This window comes from Carcharhinus amblyrhynchos, chromosome 31, assembly GCF_965287045.1.
Source record: "Carcharhinus amblyrhynchos chromosome 31, sCarAmb.v2.hapA, whole genome shotgun sequence".
NCBI classification, from domain to species: Eukaryota; Metazoa; Chordata; class Chondrichthyes; order Carcharhiniformes; family Carcharhinidae; genus Carcharhinus; species Carcharhinus amblyrhynchos.
Genome location: NC_137354.1, coordinates 24,167,614 through 24,189,794, shown reverse-complemented (window position 1 = coordinate 24,189,794; position 22,181 = coordinate 24,167,614). Strand labels below are relative to the sequence as shown.

The 22,181-nt window shown below is 46.8% G+C and overlaps 1 protein-coding gene across 1 annotated transcript in view; it reads right to left on the bottom strand.

Annotated features, from left to right (window-relative positions):
* psap (prosaposin) overlaps nucleotides 1-16,254 on the bottom strand; it is a 60,406-nt gene extending 44,152 nt beyond the window's left edge. Inside the window, exons 1-3 of the mRNA XM_080215733.1 lie at nucleotides 16,121-16,254; nucleotides 6,583-6,716; nucleotides 798-872 (exon numbers count right to left, since the gene is read on the bottom strand). Coding sequence (XP_080071859.1) covers nucleotides 798-872; nucleotides 6,583-6,716; nucleotides 16,121-16,163 — 252 coding nt within the window. The 5' untranslated portion in view covers nucleotides 16,164-16,254. The remainder of the gene's footprint in view (nucleotides 1-797; nucleotides 873-6,582; nucleotides 6,717-16,120) is intronic.
* Nucleotides 16,255-22,181: the final 5,927 nt, after the last annotated feature.

The window sequence follows — 22,181 nt, the reverse complement described above, 5'->3', positions numbered from 1 at the left end:
AGGAGCGTTCTCTCCTTTCCCTGATCCTGCTGTACTTTCCCACTACTGCTTCAGCTGGAATCAGAAGATTCCAGAAAAAAACATCGGTTTGGGAAAAACTTCCTGAGCACCCAGCAATTCCACAGACTGGAGGATCTGGGCCACAATTTTCAGAGCACGATGGTAGGCCTTACTTGGCATGGATCATTTCAATGCCTCATTTAACACACAGGATCTCAACGACAGATCAGGTCAATTACAGGAAACATTCAAATAATAATACTTGGTCTAAGACACACCCAGAGAGCTGTACAACTTGTTCCTCCTAACGCAGTATTCAAACTCTCCACCCCCAAGTTCAGCAATGTAGTGAACGTGTTCCATGTGAAAGGACTGATTCAAACTCTGAGTTGAATTTCAAATCCTCATTTAGCAATGCAACCTCGAGACTATTGCGACATTAAAGATATTTCCAGAAATACTGGGTCAGTTTTGACTCCTCGCAATCAGTGGCAATATCAGAATAATGACTGAGTGTGCGTACATGACAGTAACCCATGCCACAGTCCAATTCAGAACTCGGTCGCTGAAACTTTGGATTAAAGGACCATTTGCCTTTGTTGCTCTTACCTCGCTGACCCCAGAAGGGGCTAGTGGCTTCTAGGCATGTACCCAACTTAATTTTCAATACAGCTCTGCCTCTAAAACTAGGCCCTAACCGTTCTCAAGGGCCATTAGGGATGGGCAATACCAGCCATCTTAGCCAACAATGCCCACATCCTAGGACTGAATATTAAAAGAAAGTTTACACTCAGTACCTCAGTTGCATTGTCCTTCAGAAGGTTTCCCATCACAGACACAACTTCTTTGCACAGGTCACATGGGGCACTTTTCTAAAATAAAACAAAGACAGAATAAATACCAATATAGTTTAGAAAAGTTCCTCATTTTGAGCATTTAAATCCACAGTCAAGGTCAGAAATACCAAAATTGCAATCAGATCAAGTAGGAATGTAGAACAGCCTCGGAGATAACTAGGACCAGCCTGAACCGGCTGCCCAGCTATCAAAGAAGAACAAAGAACACAGAAAGGTACAGCACAGGCCTGCGCTGTTCACGATGCCTGCCTAAACTAAAACCGTATGCACTTCCATTCCCATCCTATTCACGTATTACACTTGGGCTAACTCATTCTCCAGAAATAAGTCTAATAGGAGCTGCCCTCTCATTGAACCAGAAACATATTCCTGCAGAAAACTGGTCAATCAGATGTGGTCTCCAACATTCTGTCTGCTCTCTATACCCATTGCAACTCCCTGGTCTATCAACAGGTCCTTTAATCAACAGGTTGGAAATTGAGTCTCTGTGGGTGGAGTTGAGGAATAGGAAGGGGGCCATTACTATGCTAGGAGTGTACTACAGGCCGCCCGACAGCCCGCGGGCAGTGGAAGAGGGTATACGTAGAGACATTTTGGACAAGTGTAGGAAGAACAGGGTTGTTGTAGTGGGAGATTTTAATCTCCCTGGGGTGGATTGGAAGATACCTTGAGCTGGGGGGGTCGGACGGGGAGGAATTCGTAAGTTGTATATTGGAAGGATCCTTGCAGCAGTATGTAGACAGCCCGACTAGACAGGGGGCTACACTGGATTTAGTTCTGGGCAATGAGCCGGGTCAGGTGGTTGAGGTTGCGGTAGGTGAACATGTGGCTAATAGTGACCACAACTCTGTCTACTTTAGGATACGAATGGAAAAAGTTGCGTGCTGTCCTAAGGGGAGGGTGCTAAATTGGGGGAGGGCTAGACACAGCCGAATTAGGCAGGAGCTTAGGGATACAGACTGGGATAGGCTGTTGGAAGGCAAGACCACGTTAGGCATGTGGGAGTCTTTCAAGGGAAAACTGCAATGGGTGCAGGAAAGGCATGTGCCGGTTAGGAGGAAGGATGGGAAAGGTAGGATTAGAGAGCCGTGGATTACTAGAGATATAGAAGACCTGGTTAGGAAGAAACGAGAGGCGTATGTCAGGTCTAAGCAGCTGGGAACGGAGACAGCGTTGGAGGAGTACAGAGAGAGTAGGAGGGATCTCAAAAGGGGAGTTAGGAGGGCAAAAAGGGGGCATGAGATGGCTTTGGCAGGTAGGAATAAGGAAAATCCAAAGGCATTTTACTCCTATGTTAGGAGCAAAAGGGTGGCTAGGGGTAAAATCGGTCCTCTCAGGGACAGACGAGGGGAATTGTGCTTGGAGTCTGAGGGAATGGGGGAGATCCTGAATGAGTACTTTGCGTCGGCATTCACGAAGGAGAGAGGCTTGATGTCTGGTACGGTCATCGAGGGAGCAGTAGACCAATTGAAGGATCTATCGATTATGAGGGAAGAAGTGTTAGGGCTTTTAGGTTGCATTAAAACTGATAAATCTCCGGGGCCCGATGGCATTTATCCTAGGATGCTTAGGGAGGTGAGGGATGAGATTGCTGGGCCTCTGATGCAAATCTTTGTCTCTTCTTTGGACACAGGTGAGGTCCCAGAGGACTGGAGGATAGCGAACATGGTACCGTTGTTTAAAAAGGGTAGGAGAGATAACCCGGGTAAATATAGGCCGGTGAGTTTAATGTCAGTGGTAGGTAAGTTGATGGAGAGGATTCTTCGGGATAGGATGTATGCGCACTTGGAGCATTGCGATCTGATTAAGGATACGCAGCATGGGTTTGTAAAGGGGAAGTCTTGCCTTACGAATCTGGTAGAATTTTTTGAGGTGGTGACAAAAACGGTCGACGAAGGACGAGCCATGGATGTCGTCTATACAGATTTCAGTAAGGCGTTTGACAAAGTCCTTCACGGTAGGTTGGTAGAAAAGATTAAGGCTCATGGGATACATGGCCAGGTATCTAGATGGGTTGAGAACTGGCTTGCAAAGAGGAGACAGAGAGTAGTAGTGGAGGGGTCCTTTTCTAGCTGGAGGTCTGTCACTACTGGTGTGCCGCAGGGCTCAGTACTGGGACCTCTTCTCTTTGTAGTGTATATAAATGACTTGGAAGAGGGAGTAAGTGGTGTGATCAGCAAATTTGCTGATGGCAGCAAGATGGCTGGATTGGCAGGCTGTGAGGAGCAGTGTCTGGCAATACAACGGGATATTGATAGGCTGGTATATTGGGCAGATACATGGCAAATGGAGTTTAATCCGGATAAATGTGAGGTGATGCATTTTGGCCGGAATAATGTAGGGGGGAGTTATATGATTAAGGGTAAGCCCGTAAGGAGTATAGAATCGCAGCGAGACCTGGGGGTGCAAGTGCACAAGTCTTTGAAGGTGGCAGTACAAGTGGAGAGTGTGGTGAAGAAAGCCTATGGTATGTTAGCCTTTATAGGAAGGTGTATAGAATATAAGAGCTGGAGTCTAATGTTGCAGTTGTGTAGAACGTTGGTTAGGCTGCATTTGGAGTACTGCGTCCAGTTCTGGTCGCCTTACTAACATAAGGATGTGGAGACTCTGGACAGAGTGCAGAGGAGGTTTTCCAGGATGTTGCCCGGTATGGAAGGACTGGGTTGAGGAAAGATTGAAGAAATTGGGGCTCTTTTTCCTTGAAAGACGGTGACTGAGGGGGGATCTAATAGAGGTATATAAGATTATGAAGGGTATAGATAGAGTAAACAGAGGTAAGCTATTTCCTATGGTAGAGACACATAGTACGAGGGGCCATGGGCTTAAGGTGAGGGGCGAGAGGCATAACACGGATATTAGAGGGAGGTTTTTCACACAGAGGGTAGTGGGGGTACGGAAAGCTCTGCCAAGTAAGGTGGTGGAGGCAAGCACGCTAGAGTTGTTTAAGAGTAAATTAGACAGGCACGAGTGGGTTGGAGATGGGTGGACATAGGAGATTGTTTTAAACAAGGGTCATTAGCATTGGGGCGTCCCTGGTAATGTAAATGGATATGGTATGATAATAATGTTTTTTCTCTTTTCATTCACAGGTTTTAAGTCGGTTCGCCTTGTTGCCCAACGAAGGGCGTACATGCGGTGGGTCGTACTTGGGCTTCTCTTGGTTGTTCGAGATTGGCCGAGTGCTTCATGTCGTTAGTGTGTGCTTAAACTGGACCAGATGCTGGGCAAGACGACAGCTCAGTGACTATCACTGATTGCTGTGCAGACACATGGATTTGGGCCGGTGTCTGTGGGAGTTTGTGCATTCTCCCCGTGCTTGCGTGGGTTTTCTCCGGGTGCTCCGGTTTCCTCCCACACCCCAAAGATGTGCTATTAGGCTGATTGGCAGTAATAAATTGTCCCTAAATTAGTTCCCCTCAATGTGGATGGCCATAAAACAATAGATAAGGGTCATGGGTGGAGAGCGGGACTGGTGGTGTTAAAATGGCGGCGTGGGCTCGTTGGGCCGAAGGGCCTGTTTCCCAGGCTGTTTTGTTCTTTGTTTTTTGTTTAACAGTCTCTCTAACTCTGCCTTCAGTAGCCACCCTTGACTGCTCTCTGGATACAAGAATCCCACTGATTAATGACAGTTGAAAATAGGACTCTCATCTCCAGCTTAATTGGGAGACGTGTTATTTTTAAAAATGTGACCTCTCGTTCTTAGTCTCTCCCCAGCATGGGGGAGCATCCTTTTAGCATCCACCATGTCAAATCCCCTCAGGATCTATATTTCAATAGATTGTTTGGCTGGGGTGGGGGGAAGCTATTTAGAAGTAGGGGGAGGGAGGACACGCTGGTATTCAGCTCTGTCAAGTTATCCGACCACCTTCAAAGATATTTGTCAGCCCCCAAGTCTCTCTACCCCTGCACTCTCTCTACCACTGTCTCATTATTTTAAACTTCCCATCCTCACTCATGCACGTGACAATAATAAATAAAATTTTTTAAAAAAATCAACCTATTTGAAATGTTTCACATCACACTCGTGCGTTGAATTTTACATTGTATCTGCCCATTTCACCAGATGTCTAGAAACAAAAAACAGCCTCCTGTCGAGATTTGGGTTAATTAAAGATTTGGATCATGCCCGACTGATTTAATTGAGAAGTAACAGGGAAAGCCGACGGAGGGAAATGTAGTGGACGTATATGGATCTTCGAACCTTTCACCCAAAAAACACAGAAAAGACTGGTTAACCAAATTGAGCTTTGTAAAGAGAAAGCTAAATGTCAGCTTCAATGAATAATTAGAGTGGTGACAAAAAACTGGAAGTCGTTATTTTTCAGACCGAAGGATAAACAATGGCACACCCAAGGGTCAGTGCTCAGAGCGCTGTTTTTATCATATAGAAAATACCTTTTGTTTTGTACCTTTTCTGTTCATGGTGAGTGAGGACACAGTAAAAAGTCTGACAACACCAGGTTTTAGTCCAACCTATTTACTTGATAATATACTCGCAAGCTTTCGGGTTAGCCCCTTCGTCAGGTGAACCTGACGAAGGGGCTAACCCGAAAGCTTGCGAGTATATTATCAAATAAATAGGTTGGACTAAAACCTGGTGTTGTCAGACTTTTTACTGTGTTTACACCAGTCCAACGCCGGCATACCCACATCATGGTGAGTGACTCAGCAAAAGCAGCAGCAACCAGCCAGGGTGGAGAGGCTTAGGTGCAACATCCAGTTTGCTCGATTATCAGTACGTCAAGTCCAATTTCAGAGCAGGAATTCAACGAGTATGAGATTTTGTTGCCTCTCTGATCAGCCTCTCACCCACACCCCATACAGGCCTGTCTCCTCTGGGTACTCCGGTTTCCTCCCACAGTCTAAAGATGTGTGGGTTAAGCGGATTGGCCATGATAAATTGCCACTTAGTGCCAGGGGACTAACTAGGATAAATACATGGTGTTATGGGGATAGAGCCTGGGTGGGACTGTGGTTGATGCAGACTCGATGGGCCGAATGGCCTCCTTCTGTAATATAGGATTCTATGGTATTGTATGATACAGAAACCAATCTGACATTTGAACCCAGATAGAGTGAGTTTCCAAAAGCAACAATTTGATAAAACCTTTATGACTATCTATTGCTTCCTATTCAAACTTGAGCCCCACCAAAACATCCAGCTGATCATTTGCTTAACTCTCTTCAATAATCCACAATAACCGACACATTGTGATTATAGTTATAAAACTGCCATCGCAGTTATTAAAAAAAGCACTGATTGTACCAGTCCCACTCCACCCTAAACTGTGCTGCTACATTCACCGACAAGTAATTACATGCTTCAACTTAAAAGATCAGCGTTAAGTTGTAATTCATCCCTAGTCATTAACATGTGACACAGAGAGCTATGCAGCGTTGCAAAATTGTCAAACGCATTATGCACTGTAGTCACAGTAAACTGCAGGAAACTGTCCACATCAATCAAATCAAGCTGCATAATATTAATAATTCAGGCATCAAAACTATTCCAGCTTCCTGGTGAATTCAATTACTGCAGAATCAATATCATTCTGCTGTATCCTCCTTATCTGACCAATCATAAATAATTCTTGTCTAAATCATATTTCACCAGAACTGTTACTCAGCAGTTCGGCTAGTCTCACATGCCGTTGGGTCCAAAAAGCGACACCACTTGTGACTGATCGAAACATGGGGCATTAACGGACAATATTCCCATTCTTACCGCAGTCGGCTGTCTCCAGACAGTCTGCTGACAGTGCTTTACAGCTCCACATTCTGAGGCAGTCCTTACGTCTTGACACCAAAAGGTAGGTCCTTCAGCACATCGCTCCTTCCCCAGGAAAGGACTGGCTACAGCTAAGATGGAGAAAAACAAGCTACTTGTAATTCAATTCAGAAGCAAAGATAATCATTAAGTTAGGAGCATAAAGGGATGCGAGGCATAACAAACTACTGTGCCTGACTTCTGCCATAGTACCTCAAAGGTCTGTGTACAACTCAGCAGCCAACATAATTAAGGCCCCCACGCACCCGGACATTCTCTCTTCCACCTTCTTCCATCAGAAAAAAGATACCAAAGTCTGAGGTCACGTATCAACCGAGTCCAGAACAGCTTCTTCCCTGCTGCCATCAGACTCTTGAATGGACCTACCTCAAATTAATCTGATCTTTCTCTACACCCTAGCTTTGACTGTAACACTACATTCTGCACTCTCTCCTTTCCTTCTCTATGAATGGTATGCTTTGTCTGCATATTCCTGCTCCTATTTCTTATGTTCTTATTACAGTGCGCAAGAAATGATACTTCTCACAGTATGTTAATACATGTGACAATAATAAACCAAATCAAAAACAACTGGGGATTAGCAGAGTAAATACATGGGGTGGACTTATTATCGACGCAGAATTGATGGGCCAAATGGTCTCATTTATGATTCTACGTACAAATCAGGAGGAGTAGGCCACTTGGCCCCTCAAGCTGCTCCCCCATTCAGTAATATCATGGTTGATTTGATTGTAACCTCAACCCCACATTCCCCAATAACCTTTCACCCACTTGTTAATCAAGTATCGATCCAGCTCTGCCTTAAAAATACACAAAGACCCTGCTTCCACTGCCTTTTCAGAAAGAGAGTTCCAGTCTCATAACCCTCAGAGAGAAAAGTTCTCCTAATCTCTCTTAAACCAGTGACTCTTTCTTCTAGATTGTCCCAAAAGTGGAAATATCCTCTCCAAATCCGTCCTGTCAAGATCCCTCAGAATTCTGTTTCAATTAATTCCCCTCTTATCTTCTAAACTCCACCAGATACCAGCCTAGCCTGTCCGACCTTTCCACATTACACGACCTTTCCACATTTCACAACCTTCCCATTCCAGGTATTATTCTGGTCAGCCTTCTCTGAACTGCTTCCAATGTATTTACACCTGAGAAAAGGAAGCCATTCAGCCCTTCGATTCTATTCTGCCGTTCAATAGGATCATGGCTGTTCCTCGATTTCAATGCCACACTCCCACACTTCCCCCATGCCTCTTGGCACTGTTAAAATTTAGAAAACTACTTCCTTCTTCAATATATTAAGTGACCTCCACAGACTTCTGTGGTAGAGTGTTCCACATAATTCCACTGAAACGTGACCAATACTGTACACAGTAACCCAGATGTGGTTTTATTAATGCCCTGTAAAACTGAATAATTTGACTATCTTCAGTTACTTATTTCCATACTTTCCCATTCCTGTTGGATTTGCCAGCAGATTGTTCAGTAATATCAGCATTTCCAAGCCATGAACATTTTCCAATTTGCACCCAATTTTCCTGACCTGGGCAAACTCGGCCAAAGAGGTTTACAGCATGGAAACAGGCACTTCGACCCAAATTGTCTATGCCGCCCTTTTGTTTTCAAACCCCAAGCTAGTCCCAATTGCCCCTCTTTGGCCCACATTCCTCTATACCCATCTTACCCACGTAACTGTCTAAATGCTTTTTAAAAGCAAAATTGTCCCTGCCTCTATTACCTCCGGCAGCTTGTTCCAGACACTCGCCACCCTGTGTGTGAAAAAATTGCCCCTCTGGAAACTTTTGTATCTCTCCCCCCTCACCTTAAACCTCTGCCCTCTAGTTTTAAACTCCCCTACCTTTGGGAAAAGATGTTGACTATCTAGCTGATCTGTGCACCTCATTATTTTATAGACCTCTAATAAGATCACCCCTCAGCCTCCTACACTCCAGGGAAAAACGTCCCAGTCTATCCAGCCTCTCCTTATAACTTAAACCATCAAGTCCCGCTAGCATCCCAGTAAATCTTTCCTGCATTCTTTCTAGTTTAATAATATCTTTTCTATAATCGGGTGACCAAAACTGTACATGGTCTGTTGCAGCACGGTAGCACAGTGGTTAGCACTGCTGCTTTACAACTCCACGGTCCTGGGTTCGATTCCCGGCTCGGGTCACTGTCTGTGTCGAGTTTGCACATTCTCCTCATGTCTGCGTGGGTTTCCTCCGGGTGCTCCGGTTTCCTCCGACAGTCCAAAGATGTGCAGGTTAGGTTGATTGGTCATGCTAAAAAATTGCCCCTTAGTATCCAGGGATGTGTAGGTTAGAGGGATTAGTGGGTATAATACATAGGGATATGGGGGGTAGGGCCTGGGTGGGATTGTGTTCGGTGCAGACTCGATGGGCTGAAGGGCCTCTTTCTGCACTGTAGGGTTTCTATGATTGGCTCCATCTTAACCAGTCGCATTAATATGAAGCCTTTCAGAGAAAACCGTTCCATGGAGCCTCACAGAAGCATCATCAGATAAAAATTAACACTGGCAAAGGGGAAGATATCAGAAAAGATGGCTAAAAGCTTGATCAAACGTTGCATTTTAAAGTTAAAAGTTTATTTATTCGTCTCAAGTAGGCTTACATTGACACTGCAATGAAGTTACTGTGAAAATCCCCTAGTCGTCACACTCTGGCACTTGCGGGTACACTGAGGGAGAATTTAGTATGGCCAATGCACCTGCATTGTGGGAGGAAACCAGAGCACCCGGAGGAAACCCACGCAGAGACAGGGAGAAGATGCAAGCTCCACACAGGCAGTGACCCAAGTTGGGAATCGAACCCGGGTCCCTTGTGCTATGAGGCAGCAGCGTTAGCCACTGTGTCACCCTCAGGAGGTCTTTGAGGTGAGGAAGCTGCAGACAGTTCGAGATGTGAGAGACACAGACAGAGGGGTGAATGAAGGATGCTGATAAACACGGACAGGGTAACAATTTTACCAATCAGGAAAACACTTCATAAGACACAGGAACAGAAATAGGCCATGTGGAGCATGATAACTCTCAATTCAACTTTCCTGCCTTGTCCCCATGATCCTTCACTCTCTTAGTGATTAAAAATCAAATTAAAAAAAACAGAAGCAGAAAATCTGGAAAATTTCAGCAGTTCTGACAGGGAATGTGTTAAAACTCTGACTATCTCAGTGGGGAAATGAAAAGCACCTTTATGAGTTGTGAAACAGTGAGAATTGACGCTTTCTTGGCACAGGTACCAAAGTACTTGTCCTTGTTCAGGACAAAGGGGAATTGTAAGGATGAGAGACTGGAGCTGCAGCCAGCGACTGGGTCAGAATTGTCAACACTGCAGTTAGTCACATGCTTGTGACTGGCTACTCACATGATTAAACTGCAGAGCGTTAGAGATCACAGGACCAGCAGAGTCACCAAGCTATCTGGAAATGTTTTTATCCACTTCCTCATTGCTGTCAGGAATGAACAGACTCCAACAAAACTAGAGAGAAATTATTAATTTCAATTCCCATTCGAAACTCCACTCTCTTCCTCCCCCAGTCCAAGGTCAGTTTCAGATCACACACTCGAATCTCCAAAAATTGCAAACTTCCCCAAAGATGCTGCTTTGCACCAGAACTCTGATTAATACTGGCTTTTATTTCTTCAATCCTCCAACTTCCCGCAATTCCATTTGTCCAAAAATTGAACAGATTTAATCTTAGTCTGCTCCGCAATCGCTTTGTCCGCAGTGGATCAACTTGGACACAAATTCAAATCATAGGCTCAAATCTGAATACAGGAGTTGGGACGTCTTGTTGAAGTTGTACAAGAAATGCCTTACCAATATCTTGTAAGGCCACACTTGAAATACTGTTCTGGTCACCCTATTATAGAAAGGATATTATTAAACTAGAAAGAGTGCAGAAAAGATTTACTAGGATGCTACTGGGACTTGATGGTTTGAGTTATAAGGAGTGGCTGTATAGACTGAGACTTTTCCCTCTGGAGTGTAGGAGGCTGAGGGGTGATCTTTTAGAGGTCTATAACATAATGAGGGGCACAGGTCAGCTAGACAGTCAATATCTTTTCCCAAAGGTAGGGGAGTCTAAAACTAGAGGCGATGGGTTTAAGGTGAGAGGAGAGAGACACAAAAGGGTCCAGAGGGGCAATTTTTTCACACAGAGGGTGGCAAGTGTCTGGAACAAGCTGCCAGAGGCAGTAATAGAGATGGATACAATTTTGTCTTTTAAAAAGCGTTTAGACAAGTTACATGGGTAAAACGGACAGAGAGGGATATGGGCCAAATACAGGCAATTGGGACTAGCTTAGGGTTTTAAAAGGTGCAGCATGGACAAGTTGGGCCTCTTTCCGTGCTGGAAACCTCTATGGCTCTCTTTTCAAAACCCCCCAGCCCCTCTCAGGGTGGCACGGCAGCACAGTGGTTAGCATTGCTATCTCACAGTGCCAGGGACCCAGGTTCAATTCCTGGCAGCGTGTGCACCTTCTCTTCACGTCTGCGTGGGCTTCCATCAGATGCTCTGGTTTCCTCCCACCATCCAAAAGACGCGCTGGTTAGGTACGTTGACTGTGCAAAACTCTCCCTCGGTGTACCCGAATGGGTGGCGGACTATGGCAACCAGAAGACTTCAGTGCAGTGTCAATGGAAGTCTACTTGTGACACTAATAAATAATAAAAATAAAGCTTCCTCCACCAGCCTCCCCCCACCCCCTCCTCCTCAGGCCCTCCCACACCTCCCTTCCCATAAACCCTCCCAGACTCCCCAAACACACCACCCCCCCCAACCCTGTCTCCCTCTGACCTCCCCCACCTCCAGCTCCTTGACTTGCCTGTTCCCTTTGCCACTCCAGGGACTGTCTCAGCCCCACCTCCTGAAATCCCCTCCACCTTTGTCTTTGCCGCTCTGCTGTGAGTGAGAGTGAAAACACAGGCATGACACTGCCCAAGTGACCCTGAGGACCAGGCTAATAACCTGGGGACACAGGGTTCAAATTCCCCCATGGAAGCTGGGAATAAATCTGGAATTGATAATTAGTCTCAGTAATAGCAACTATCACTGACTGCTGAACAAGTGGATTTTTGTCCTATGGGGAAGGAAATCTGCCATCCTTGCCCGGTCTGGCCTACATGTGACTCCAGACCCACAGCAACAGTTCTCAAAGTTCCCACAGTTCCCTAAAAGTGCAACACAGGTGGTCAAGGTGATTAAGAAGGCATGCGGCATACTTATCTTTGCCAGCCAGGGCACTGTGTACAAGGGTTGCGGCTATATAAAACTGTAGACCACATTTGGAATATTGCATGCAGGTCTAGTCACACTACTAGCAGGAATGGAAGCTTTGGAGAGAGTGCAAAGAAGGTTCACCAGGATGTTGCCTGGCCTCGAGGGTGTTGGCTACGAGGAGAGGTTGGATAAACTAGGATTGCTTCCACAGGAAAGACAGATACTGAGGGGAGAGCTGATAGAGGTCTACAAAATTATGAGAGGCAGAGAGGGGGTGGATAGTCAGAGCCTTTTTCCCAGGTGGAATTGTCAACTACAAGGGGGTACAGGTTCAAGGTGAGAGGGGGAAAGTTAAGGGAGATGTGCGGGGGAAGTTTTTCATGCAGAGAATGGGTAGGTGCCTGGAGTGTGTTGCCAGGCGAGGTGATAGAAGCAGGCACATTAGCAACAGTTAAGAGGCTCCTGGATGGATACGTGAATAGGGAGGGAATAGAGGCATCGGGACCGAGAAAGAGAAGGCTTTTTTTAAGTTTAATTAGGGCATCATGATTGAACAAAGAAAAGTACACTCCAAACTCGTGCCAATGTGGTTGACCCTTAAATGCCCTCTGAAATGGCCCAGCAAGCCACACACCTGAAGATCAGTTAGAAATGGACAAGTGATACTAGCCCAGCCCAGCCAGAGACTTCCACAAGGGATAAGAAAAGCACCAACATGTTCTGAGGATTGTCATTTGGAAAGTGAAAAGGAGAATGGGCTATTCATGTTTCACAGCTGAGTGTAACCACATCACACTATAAAAGTGCTGGCTCAGTACAAAGGAGGAACATTGTTAGCAAGCTGTGACACAACAGAATCCAGGTGTGGCTCCCAAATTTGGAGTCTGCAGTACAAAGTCTTGTGATAGGATAAGCTCCATAACGTTAAAAGCTAGCTGCCAATACACTGACTAGTGAAATCTGGCCGGACACTGGATTAATAAAATTCAATTAATTGGTGGTCTTGTGTGTTTCTTGAATGCATTCACATGTCACTGTAATGCTCTCAACAATGTTATTCAGTAAAAAGGATTACGTTTCAGCAAAAAAATTTCAATTGGGGTGACTGAGCACAATGCTAATCAGCTCACGGATTCTGTTTGATGATCGATATCTCACTGAAAGATCAATACTGCAATCATAAAACCAGAGCACACGGTAGCACAATGGGTTAGCACTGCTGCTTCACAGCTCCAGGAACCTGGGTTCAATTCCCCGCTCGGGTCACTGTCTGTGTGGAGTTTGCGCATTCTCCTCGTGTTTGCGTGGGTTTCCTCCGGGTGCTCTGGTTTCCTCCCACAGTCCAAATATGTGCGGGTTAGGTTGATTGGCCACACTAAAATTGCCCGAGTGTCCTGAGGTTAGAGGGATTAGTGGGTAAAATATGTAGGGATATGGGGGTAGGGCCTGGGTGGGATTGTGGTCGATGCCGACTCAATGGGCTGAATGACTTCTCTCTGCACTGTAGGGTTTCCATGATTCTACATCAGGGTAATCATCTCATTGTGCCTGTGCTGCAGAAGAGGAAAAAATCAGCTCCAGTGCCAGTGGCAGGAACTCCCACAGTGATGCCCTCAGACAGTAATGCCCTTCAAAGTCAAACAGCCTGCCAAAACTCTCCATCACCTGTGAAGAGCGAACGCTTGATGAGATTTTGAGGGCTGTTGTTATAGCTAAAGTCATTGCGGCAAGGAAGTGGAGCAAAGAAAAGCAATCCATTTGGTAGAATTTAGATGGAGTCCACAGCAAGCTCAGTGAAGCTAACTGGTCTGAAGATCAATATTTAGATTGCTTGATGAATCATCAGGGCCACCCAAACCCCAATGAACACTGCTCTCAAACTCCGGAGCCTAGACTGCAATCAGCTGCTGATCCGTGCTAGAAAGTCTCCTCATCAGACATCAATCTGGTATAAGAACATAAGAAATAGTAGGCCATTTGGTCCCCCAGTCTGCTGCACTCCCATTCAATTGATTTTTTTAAAACATACACAGAAGCACTTTCTGTTTTTATATTTCTTGCTAGTTTACTCTCATATTCCAATGTCTATCTTTATTTTTAGTTATCCTGCGCTGATAGCTCAAATTTCCAAATTCTCTGGCCTATCGCTAATCTTTCAGAATGATATCATCCTTACCTTTCTTACTCAGTTCACCTTTATGGAGGTCCTTCTTTCTCAACTGAACATATCGGAGTTAGGAAATATTTCCTCAAAATCTGCCACTGTCTTATCTATTTTCCAATCCATTGTGGCCAACTCTGTTTTTAAAAGCTTTATAATTGCTTTTATTTAAGACACAAGTTTCACACCCAAATGTCTCACCCTCAAATTGGATGTGAGACTCTATCATGTTAGGATCTCCTGCCCCAGGGGGTCCTTTACTATGAGATCAATAGTTTATCCTGCCTCATTTAGAGCCACGAGGTAGCACAGCACCTAACGCTGTTGCATCAGTGCCAGGGACCCAGGTTCAATTCCAGTCTGTATGGAGTTTGCAGTTTTCCCATGTCTGCACGGGTTTCCTCTTGGTGCTCCGGTTTCCTCCCGCAGTCCAACGATGTGCAGGTTAGGTGGACTGGCCTTGCTAAATTGCCTCTTGGCTTCTAAAGATGTGTGGGTTAGGTGGATTAACGGGGTAGATATGTGGGGTTACAGGGATAGGGCATGGGTGAGATACTCTGTCGGAGAGTCAGTACAGACTTCATGGGCCGACTGGCCTCCTTCTACGCTGTAGGGATTCTATGGTTCTATGAGTCCCTGAAACTGGCTCAGGGTCCAACTGCAGCACTTAATCCTGTCAGATTGCTGCTTCTATTGACAACAAGAGCTGAATAACTCATTATATTGAATTTGAATGGTTGTGTTAGGAAATCCAGACTCTGTAAACTGATTACTTACTTCTTCAAAGATCTGTTTGTTGAGCAGGAAGTTACACAAGGAGCTTCAGTAAGAGATTTGGTGCTCTGCGTTGTTATTACAAACGGTTTACTTAAATCTTGACAGTCTGTAACTGGCGCATTGTTACCTTCAGTGTTCCTAGCCTGGCAAAGGGTTAGCCTCACCATACCAGGGCCTGACTCAGGTGAAAATACTGCACTGGCTTTTCAGCTTTTCTTTCTAGGTCCCATACTACAGTGCTGCAATAACTGGGTGATTTTAACCTTCATAGAGAAAGGTGGTCTTCAGGATGAGTTCATACCCTGTATTGAGCACAATTTCTTAGAACTATACGTTCTGGAATTGACCAGAGAGCATGCGATGGTGCAATCACAGAATCACTACACTGAACAAGAGGCCATTCGGTTCATTGACCCTAACAAGTGTGTCGTATCCAGACCCTCTCCCCAGCCCTCAAATATTCAGCATGGCCATTCCACATTTAACTCACAAATCTCTCGGGCTGTGGGGGGAAACCGGAGCACCGGGATGGCACGGTGTTCAGCACTGCTGCCTCGCAGAGTCAGGGACCCAGGTTCAATTCTAACCTTGGGTCACTGTCTATGTGGTGTTTGCACATTCTCCCCGCATCTGCGTGGGTTTCCTCTGGATGCTCCGGTTTCCTCCCGCAGTCTGAAAGATGAGCTGGTTAGGGTGTATTGACCCGGACCGGCGTCAGAGTGTGACGAGTAGGGGAATTTCACAGTTATTTCATTGCAGTGTTAACATAAGCCTTACTTGGGACATTAATTTTCAAAACAACATTTTCATCTGGAGGAAACCCATGCAGACACGGGGAGAAGGTGCAGGCCCCACGCAGACTGGAATTGAACCCGGGTCCCTGGTGCTGTGGGGCAGCGGTGCTAACCCACTGTGCCACCCTGGTGAGCCATCCGCAGTGAGGATATTCTCACTGAAGCTCCCCCCCCACCCCACAGCAGGGCGGTGGCTGCGGCAGGGTGAGGATGGGCTGGAGCTTGTCTGAATGATGCAGCACAGCATATCAGGGTGGACTTTAACCTGGTGTTGTGAGGTTTCTTATTGATGCAGCATTTTCCTTCAATAGGGGTCTGCAGACAGAGGCTGGCAGCAATCCTCCCCCCGGGGAAAGGGGGGGGGGAACAGTCCCTGACACAGGCCCCACTCACTCATTCCCCCCTCACCCCGGCGGGAGCAGCAGCCTCTTCTCCCGGCCACCTCCTCCCTTCCCGCCCGGGGTCCCTCAGCCCGATCCTTCCCTCCCCTCCTCTCCTCTCGGTCTCCTACCTGCACCGAGATAACACAGCGCCCAGATCCAAATCGCCGCCATCCTCAACCCTATCGCTCCTCACAATGTCCTCACCCTGCCCGGAGGACCCAGAAACAGCGCCGCTTGCAGCAGGGGAGGAGCAACTACACCCGCATGGGGGGGGAGGAGCTGGAGGACCCAGAAACAGCGCCGCTTGCGGTAGGGGAGGAGTAACTACACCCACAGGGGGGAGGAGCTGGATGACCCAGAAACAGCGCCACCCGCAGCAGAGGAGGAGCAACTACACCTGCACGGGGGGAGGAGATGGAGCGCTCAGAAACAGCGCCACCTGCAGCAGGGGAGGACCAACTACACCCACACGGGGAAGGGGGCTGGAGGACCCATAAACAGCGCCACCTGCAGCAAAGGAGGAGCAATTTCACCCATACCGGAGGGAGGAGCTGGAGAGCCCAGAAATATACCACTTGCAGCAGGGGAGAAGCAATTACACCCAGACCGGGCGGGAGGAACTGGCGAGCCCAGAAACAGCGCCACCTGTAGTAGGGGAGGAGCAATTACACTCAGACCGGGAGGGAGGAGCTGGAGAGCCCATAAACAGCGCCATCTGCAGCTGGGGATGAGCAACTACATGCACACCGAGAGGGTGGGGAAGCAGCTGGAGGACCCAGAAACAGCGCCACCCGCAGCAGAGGAGGAGTAACTCCGGCCACGCCGGGGGAGGAGCCGGAGAGCCTTGAAACAGCGCCACCTGCAGCAAAGGAGGAGCAACCACACCAACGCCGGGGAGGAGCTGGAAGTTCAGGAGGACCAGAAACAGCGCCACCTGCAGCAGGGGAGGAGCAACTCGGGGTGGGGGCCTAACCCAGTGACTTGGCCTCAGTCTCACCAATAGAATCCCTACTGTGCAGAAGGAAGCCATTCAGCCCATCGTGTCTGTACTGACCACAATCCCAATCAGGCCCTATTCCCACAACCCCATACATTTACCCTGCAAATCCCACAAAACTAGGGGCAATTTAGCATGGCCAATCAGCCTAACCCGCACATCTTTCAGACTGTGGGAAGAAACCGGAGCCCCCGGAGGAAACCCACGCAGACATGAGGAGAATGTGCACACAGACAGCGACCCGCGAATTGGGTGAGGAAATGTTTCCTCATTTCAGTCCTAACTGGTCTATCCTGAGACTGTGCCCCCAGGTTAAAGATTCCCCAACCAGGGAAATATCCTCCCCGTGTCCAACCCGGTTAGAATTACACACGTTTCAATTAGATTCCCTCTCACCCTTCTAAACTCCAGCGAATACAGGCCCAGTTGAACCAATCTCTCCTCAGACGACAGTCCATTCTCCTAATGACCGTGCGGCCAAATTCCCCTCCAACCCCATTCTCAAGTTTGCTGACGACACCACCGTAGTGGGTCGGATCTCAAACAGTGACGAGACGGAGTACAGGAATGAGATCTGGTGAACTGGTGCAACAACAATAATCTCTCCCTCAATGTCAGCAAAACGGAGGAGACTGTCATCGACTTCAGGAAGTGTAGTGGAGAACATGCCCCTGTCTACATCAACAGGGACGAAGTAGAAATAATCGAGAGCTTCAAGTTTTTAGGTGTCCAGATCACCAACAACCTATCTTGGTCTCCCTATGCCACCACTATGGTTACGAAAGCCCCACCAACGCCTCTACTTTCTCAGATGACTAAGGAAATTTGGCATGTCTGCTACGACTCTCACCAACTTTTACAGATGCCCCATAGAAAGCATCCTTTCTGGTTGTATCACAGCTTGGTATGGGCTCCTGCTCTGCCCAAGAAACGACAAAGGATCATGAACGAAGCCCAGTTCATCACTCAAACAGTCTCTCAACCATTGACACTGTCTACATTTCTGTTACCTGCCACCTGTCAGCCCAAGCCTGGACGTTGTCCAGAACTTGCTGGACTTGGACATGGACTCTGAGGAGTTGTGAATGGTGCTGAACATTGTGCAATCATCGATGAACATCCCCACTTCAGATCGTATGATGGAGGGAAAGTCATCGATGAAGCAGCTGAAGGTGTTTGGGTTGAGGGCACTAACCTGAGGGACTCCTGCAGAGATGTCCTGGAGCTGAGATGACTGATCTCCAACTACCACAACCATCTCTCTTTATGACTCCAATCAGTGGAAAGTTTCCCCTGATATGCAGTGACTCCAGTTTTGCTCAGGCTCCTTGATGCTGCACTCGGTCACATGGTGCCTTGATGTCGAGGGCAGTCACTCTCACTGCGGCTCTGGAGTTCAGCTCTTTTGTCCACGTTTGACCCATTGCTTTATTAAGGTAAGCTGAGTGACCCTGGCTGAATTCAAACTAGGCATCCATGAGCAGGTTATTGCTGAGTAAGTGTTGTGTCATAGCTCTGTTGATGACACCTTCCATCACTTTACTGATGATGGAGAGTAGGCTGATGGGATGGTAACTGACATTGACCTGGAAAATTACCCTGGTATGTCTTGTACACAAAAAGCAGGACAAATCCAACCCGGCCAATTACTGTCCCATTGGTCTACTCTCAATCATCAGTAAAGTGATTGCAAAAGAGCTTGTTGCTTATGCTGTTTGGTGCATACTCAGTCCTGTCTTGTCCTAGGGTGACACCTATTTTTAGGCATGCCTGGTGCTGCTCCTGACATGCCATCCCGCACTCTCCATTGAACCAGGGGTGATCCCCTGGCTTGGTGGTAATGGTAGACTGGGGGATATGTCAGGCCATGAGGTTACAGATTGTGTTGAGTACAATCGCTGCTGCTGAGGGCCCACTGCGCCTGACGGATGCCCAGCCTTAAGTTGCTTGATCTGTTTGTAGTCTATCCCATTTAGCTCAGTGGCACAGCTGCTGCCTCACAGCACCAGGGATACACATTCAATTCCGGTCTTGGGAGACTGTCTGTGTGGAGTTTGCACGCTCTCCTCGTGTCTGCGTGGGTTTCCTCCGGGTGCTCCGGTTTCCTCCCACAATCCAAAGATGTGCTGGTTAGGTGGATTGACCATGCTAAATTGCCCCTTAGTGTAAAGGGTATACACATGGGGTCACAGGGATAGGGTCTGGGTGGGATTGTGGTCAGTGCAGACTCGATGGGCCAAATAGCCTTTTCCCGCACTGTAAGGATTCTATGATTCTATTTCACGATTCCAGTGCCACCCAACACGATGGATTTGGGATGTGAAGATGGGACTTTGTCTCCACAAGGACTGTGTTGTTACTCTACTTGTCATGGACAGATACATCAGTGGCAGATTGGGGAGGATGAGATTAAATATCTTTTTCCCTCTTGTTGGTTCCCTCACCACCTGCCATGGTCCCGTCTAACAGCGATGTCCTTTTTCTCTTTATCCAATGCTGTGTATCCCTCATAGAATTATCGAAACCCTACTTTCTCTATTCTTGCACATTATACCCACTAATCCCTCTAACCTACACATCTCAGGACACTAAGGGGCAATTTCTTAGCATGGCCAATCAACCTAACCCGCACATCTTTGGACGGGAGGAAACTGGAGCTCCCGGAGGAAACCTACGCAGACACGAGGAGAATGTGCAACCTCCACACAGACAGTGACCCGAGCCAGGAATCGAACCCAGGACCCTGGAGCTGTGAAGCAGCAGTGCTAACCACTGTGCTACCGTGCTGCCCATATCCAGGATGGTGGCATAGCGATATCCAGGATTCACTGGATTTTTTGGTTACAGATTCGAAAGGTGCTATCGAAGGAGCCTTGGTGAGTTCCTGCAGTGCATCCTGTAGATAGTCCACATGGCTGCCACTGTGCATTGGTGGTGGAGGGAGTGAATGTTTGTGGATGGGATGCCAATCAAACGGGGCTGCTTTGTCCTGGATGGGATTACATTTCTTGAGTGTTGTTGGAGCCGCACCCATCCAAACAAGTGGAGAGTATTCTGTCACACTCCTGACTTGTGCCTTGTAGATTGGGCTTTGGGTATTAAGGACACTTTGACAACATAATTGAAAAGGGGACGAATTTGCCACAAACTGTACCATGTAGCAATGCCTCACCCAACAAGTGGCAACATCACTGACCATATAAACTGTTGCAGAGAAGGTGGAAGGGGAGGGCAGAATCCTGGCTTGAGAACCCTCCCTCCTCAGGGCACCTTTTGTTCTCTCTGCTCAAACAACTGTTGCTGGAGGGTTGTCTGACTGAATCAGCTCCGGACACACAAGTCACGAAGCTCGGCAGATGTCATCCTGGTTTCGAGGAATTGATGATGGTGATGTTCGAGGCTGGCTGGAAATTGAATAGATTATTGAATATCCTTCATTGACTGTCAATCCCACCTATGGGGAAGAGGCCCAGGGATGATGCCAGCGAACAGCATGAACATTTGTCTGCCTGCTCCTGCTCCCTTCCATCAGGCGATGAGATCACTGTCCTTGGTCTTTGAAAAGTATTTCCATTTTTAGTTATCCATTTCTGCCTTTCACCAATTTCTTCATGTTTCAGTTCATCATTTCCCTGCGTTATTTTTAACCATTTCCCATGTTGGCCTCAATCACTAAAAGTTTTTTTCCACTTTCAGATGATTTTTCACTATATAGTTTTTTATTACAGCTTTGATTTCTCGTTTCCAGACTTCTCAAATATCCATTTCCCTTTCAGATCCACTTTCTGAACATTTGATTGTTTGGTAAATTATCTATCAGCCATTTGATTAAACATTCACCATTTCAGGTTTGTTTTTTGCAGGCATTTTTCTTTTTGATGTTTTGGTTAATAATTCCCCACTTTTTAAATTAATTCATGGGATGTGCGTGTCGCGGGCAAGGCCAGCATTTATTGCCTATCGCGAGTTGCCCTTGAGAAGGTGGTGGTGAACTGCCTTCTTGAACTGCTGCAGTTCAATGTGGTGTAGGTACACCCACAGTGCTGTTAGGAAGAGAGTTCCAGGATCTTGACCCAGCGACAGTGAAGGATGGTGAGTGACTCGGAGGGGAACCTCCAAGTGGTGGCGTTCCCAGGTATCTGCTGCCCTTGTTCTTTGAGACGGTAGAGGTCATGGGTTAGGAAGGGGCTGTCTAAGGAACCCTGGTGAGTTCCTGCAGTGCATCTTGTAGATTGTACACATTGTTGCCATTTTCATCATTGGTAGAGGGATTGAATAGTTGTGAAGTTTTTTTGTTTGAAGATTTCTCCATGTGTTGACAGATTTGTTGAACACTAGACATAGGTTTCACATTCAGTAGGTCAAACTATATTTGTATACAGGAAAAACACTTGTATTGTAGAGGTCCCATCAATGTTTTATAGCAAGAAGGCTGAGGAATGGGAATGGATGGGGTTGGTGGGGGTCTCAAAAGCAAAATGGCTGCGAATGCCTGTCTTTCATTTAAAGCAACCACTATACCAACCATCTGTCTTATAGAGACGTATAAGATAATGAAGGGGATGGATAGGGTAGAGAGATTCTTCCCGCTTAGAAAGGATAGCAGGACACAGCCTCAAGATAAGGGGGGGGGGGCAGTTTAGATCAGAGTTGAGGAGGAACTTCTTCACTCAAAGGGTGGTGAATCTCTGGAATTCTCTGCCCATTGAAGTGGTGGAGGCTACCTCGCTGAATATATTTAAGTCACGGGTAGATAGGTTTTTGACAGACAAGGGAATTAAGGGTTATGGGGAGAAAGCTGGAAAGTGGAACTGATCCACTTCAGATCAGCCATGATCTTATTGAATGGCGGGGCAGGCTCGAAGGGCTAGATGGCCGACTCCTGCTCCTATTTCTTATGTTCTTATTCTCTGAAAGCTCTTCATTGAATGTAAAGTGCTTTGGAATGCTCAGAAATGGTGTGAAAAGTGCTTTATAAATAAAGCTTTTTTTTCCAAATTCCAATCTTTGCGAATTCTTTCCTTATCTGCAGAATGCTATTACGACTATATTGATTTAAAGTCCTTCCTACAAAGCTATCTTTTCTGCTGATCCTTGATTAAACTGCAGTGTGTTCCAGCAATAGAGTGAAATTAAGGATGAACACAGACACTGAACTCAGATTTAACCATAAATATCTCTTGTGTTGGTGC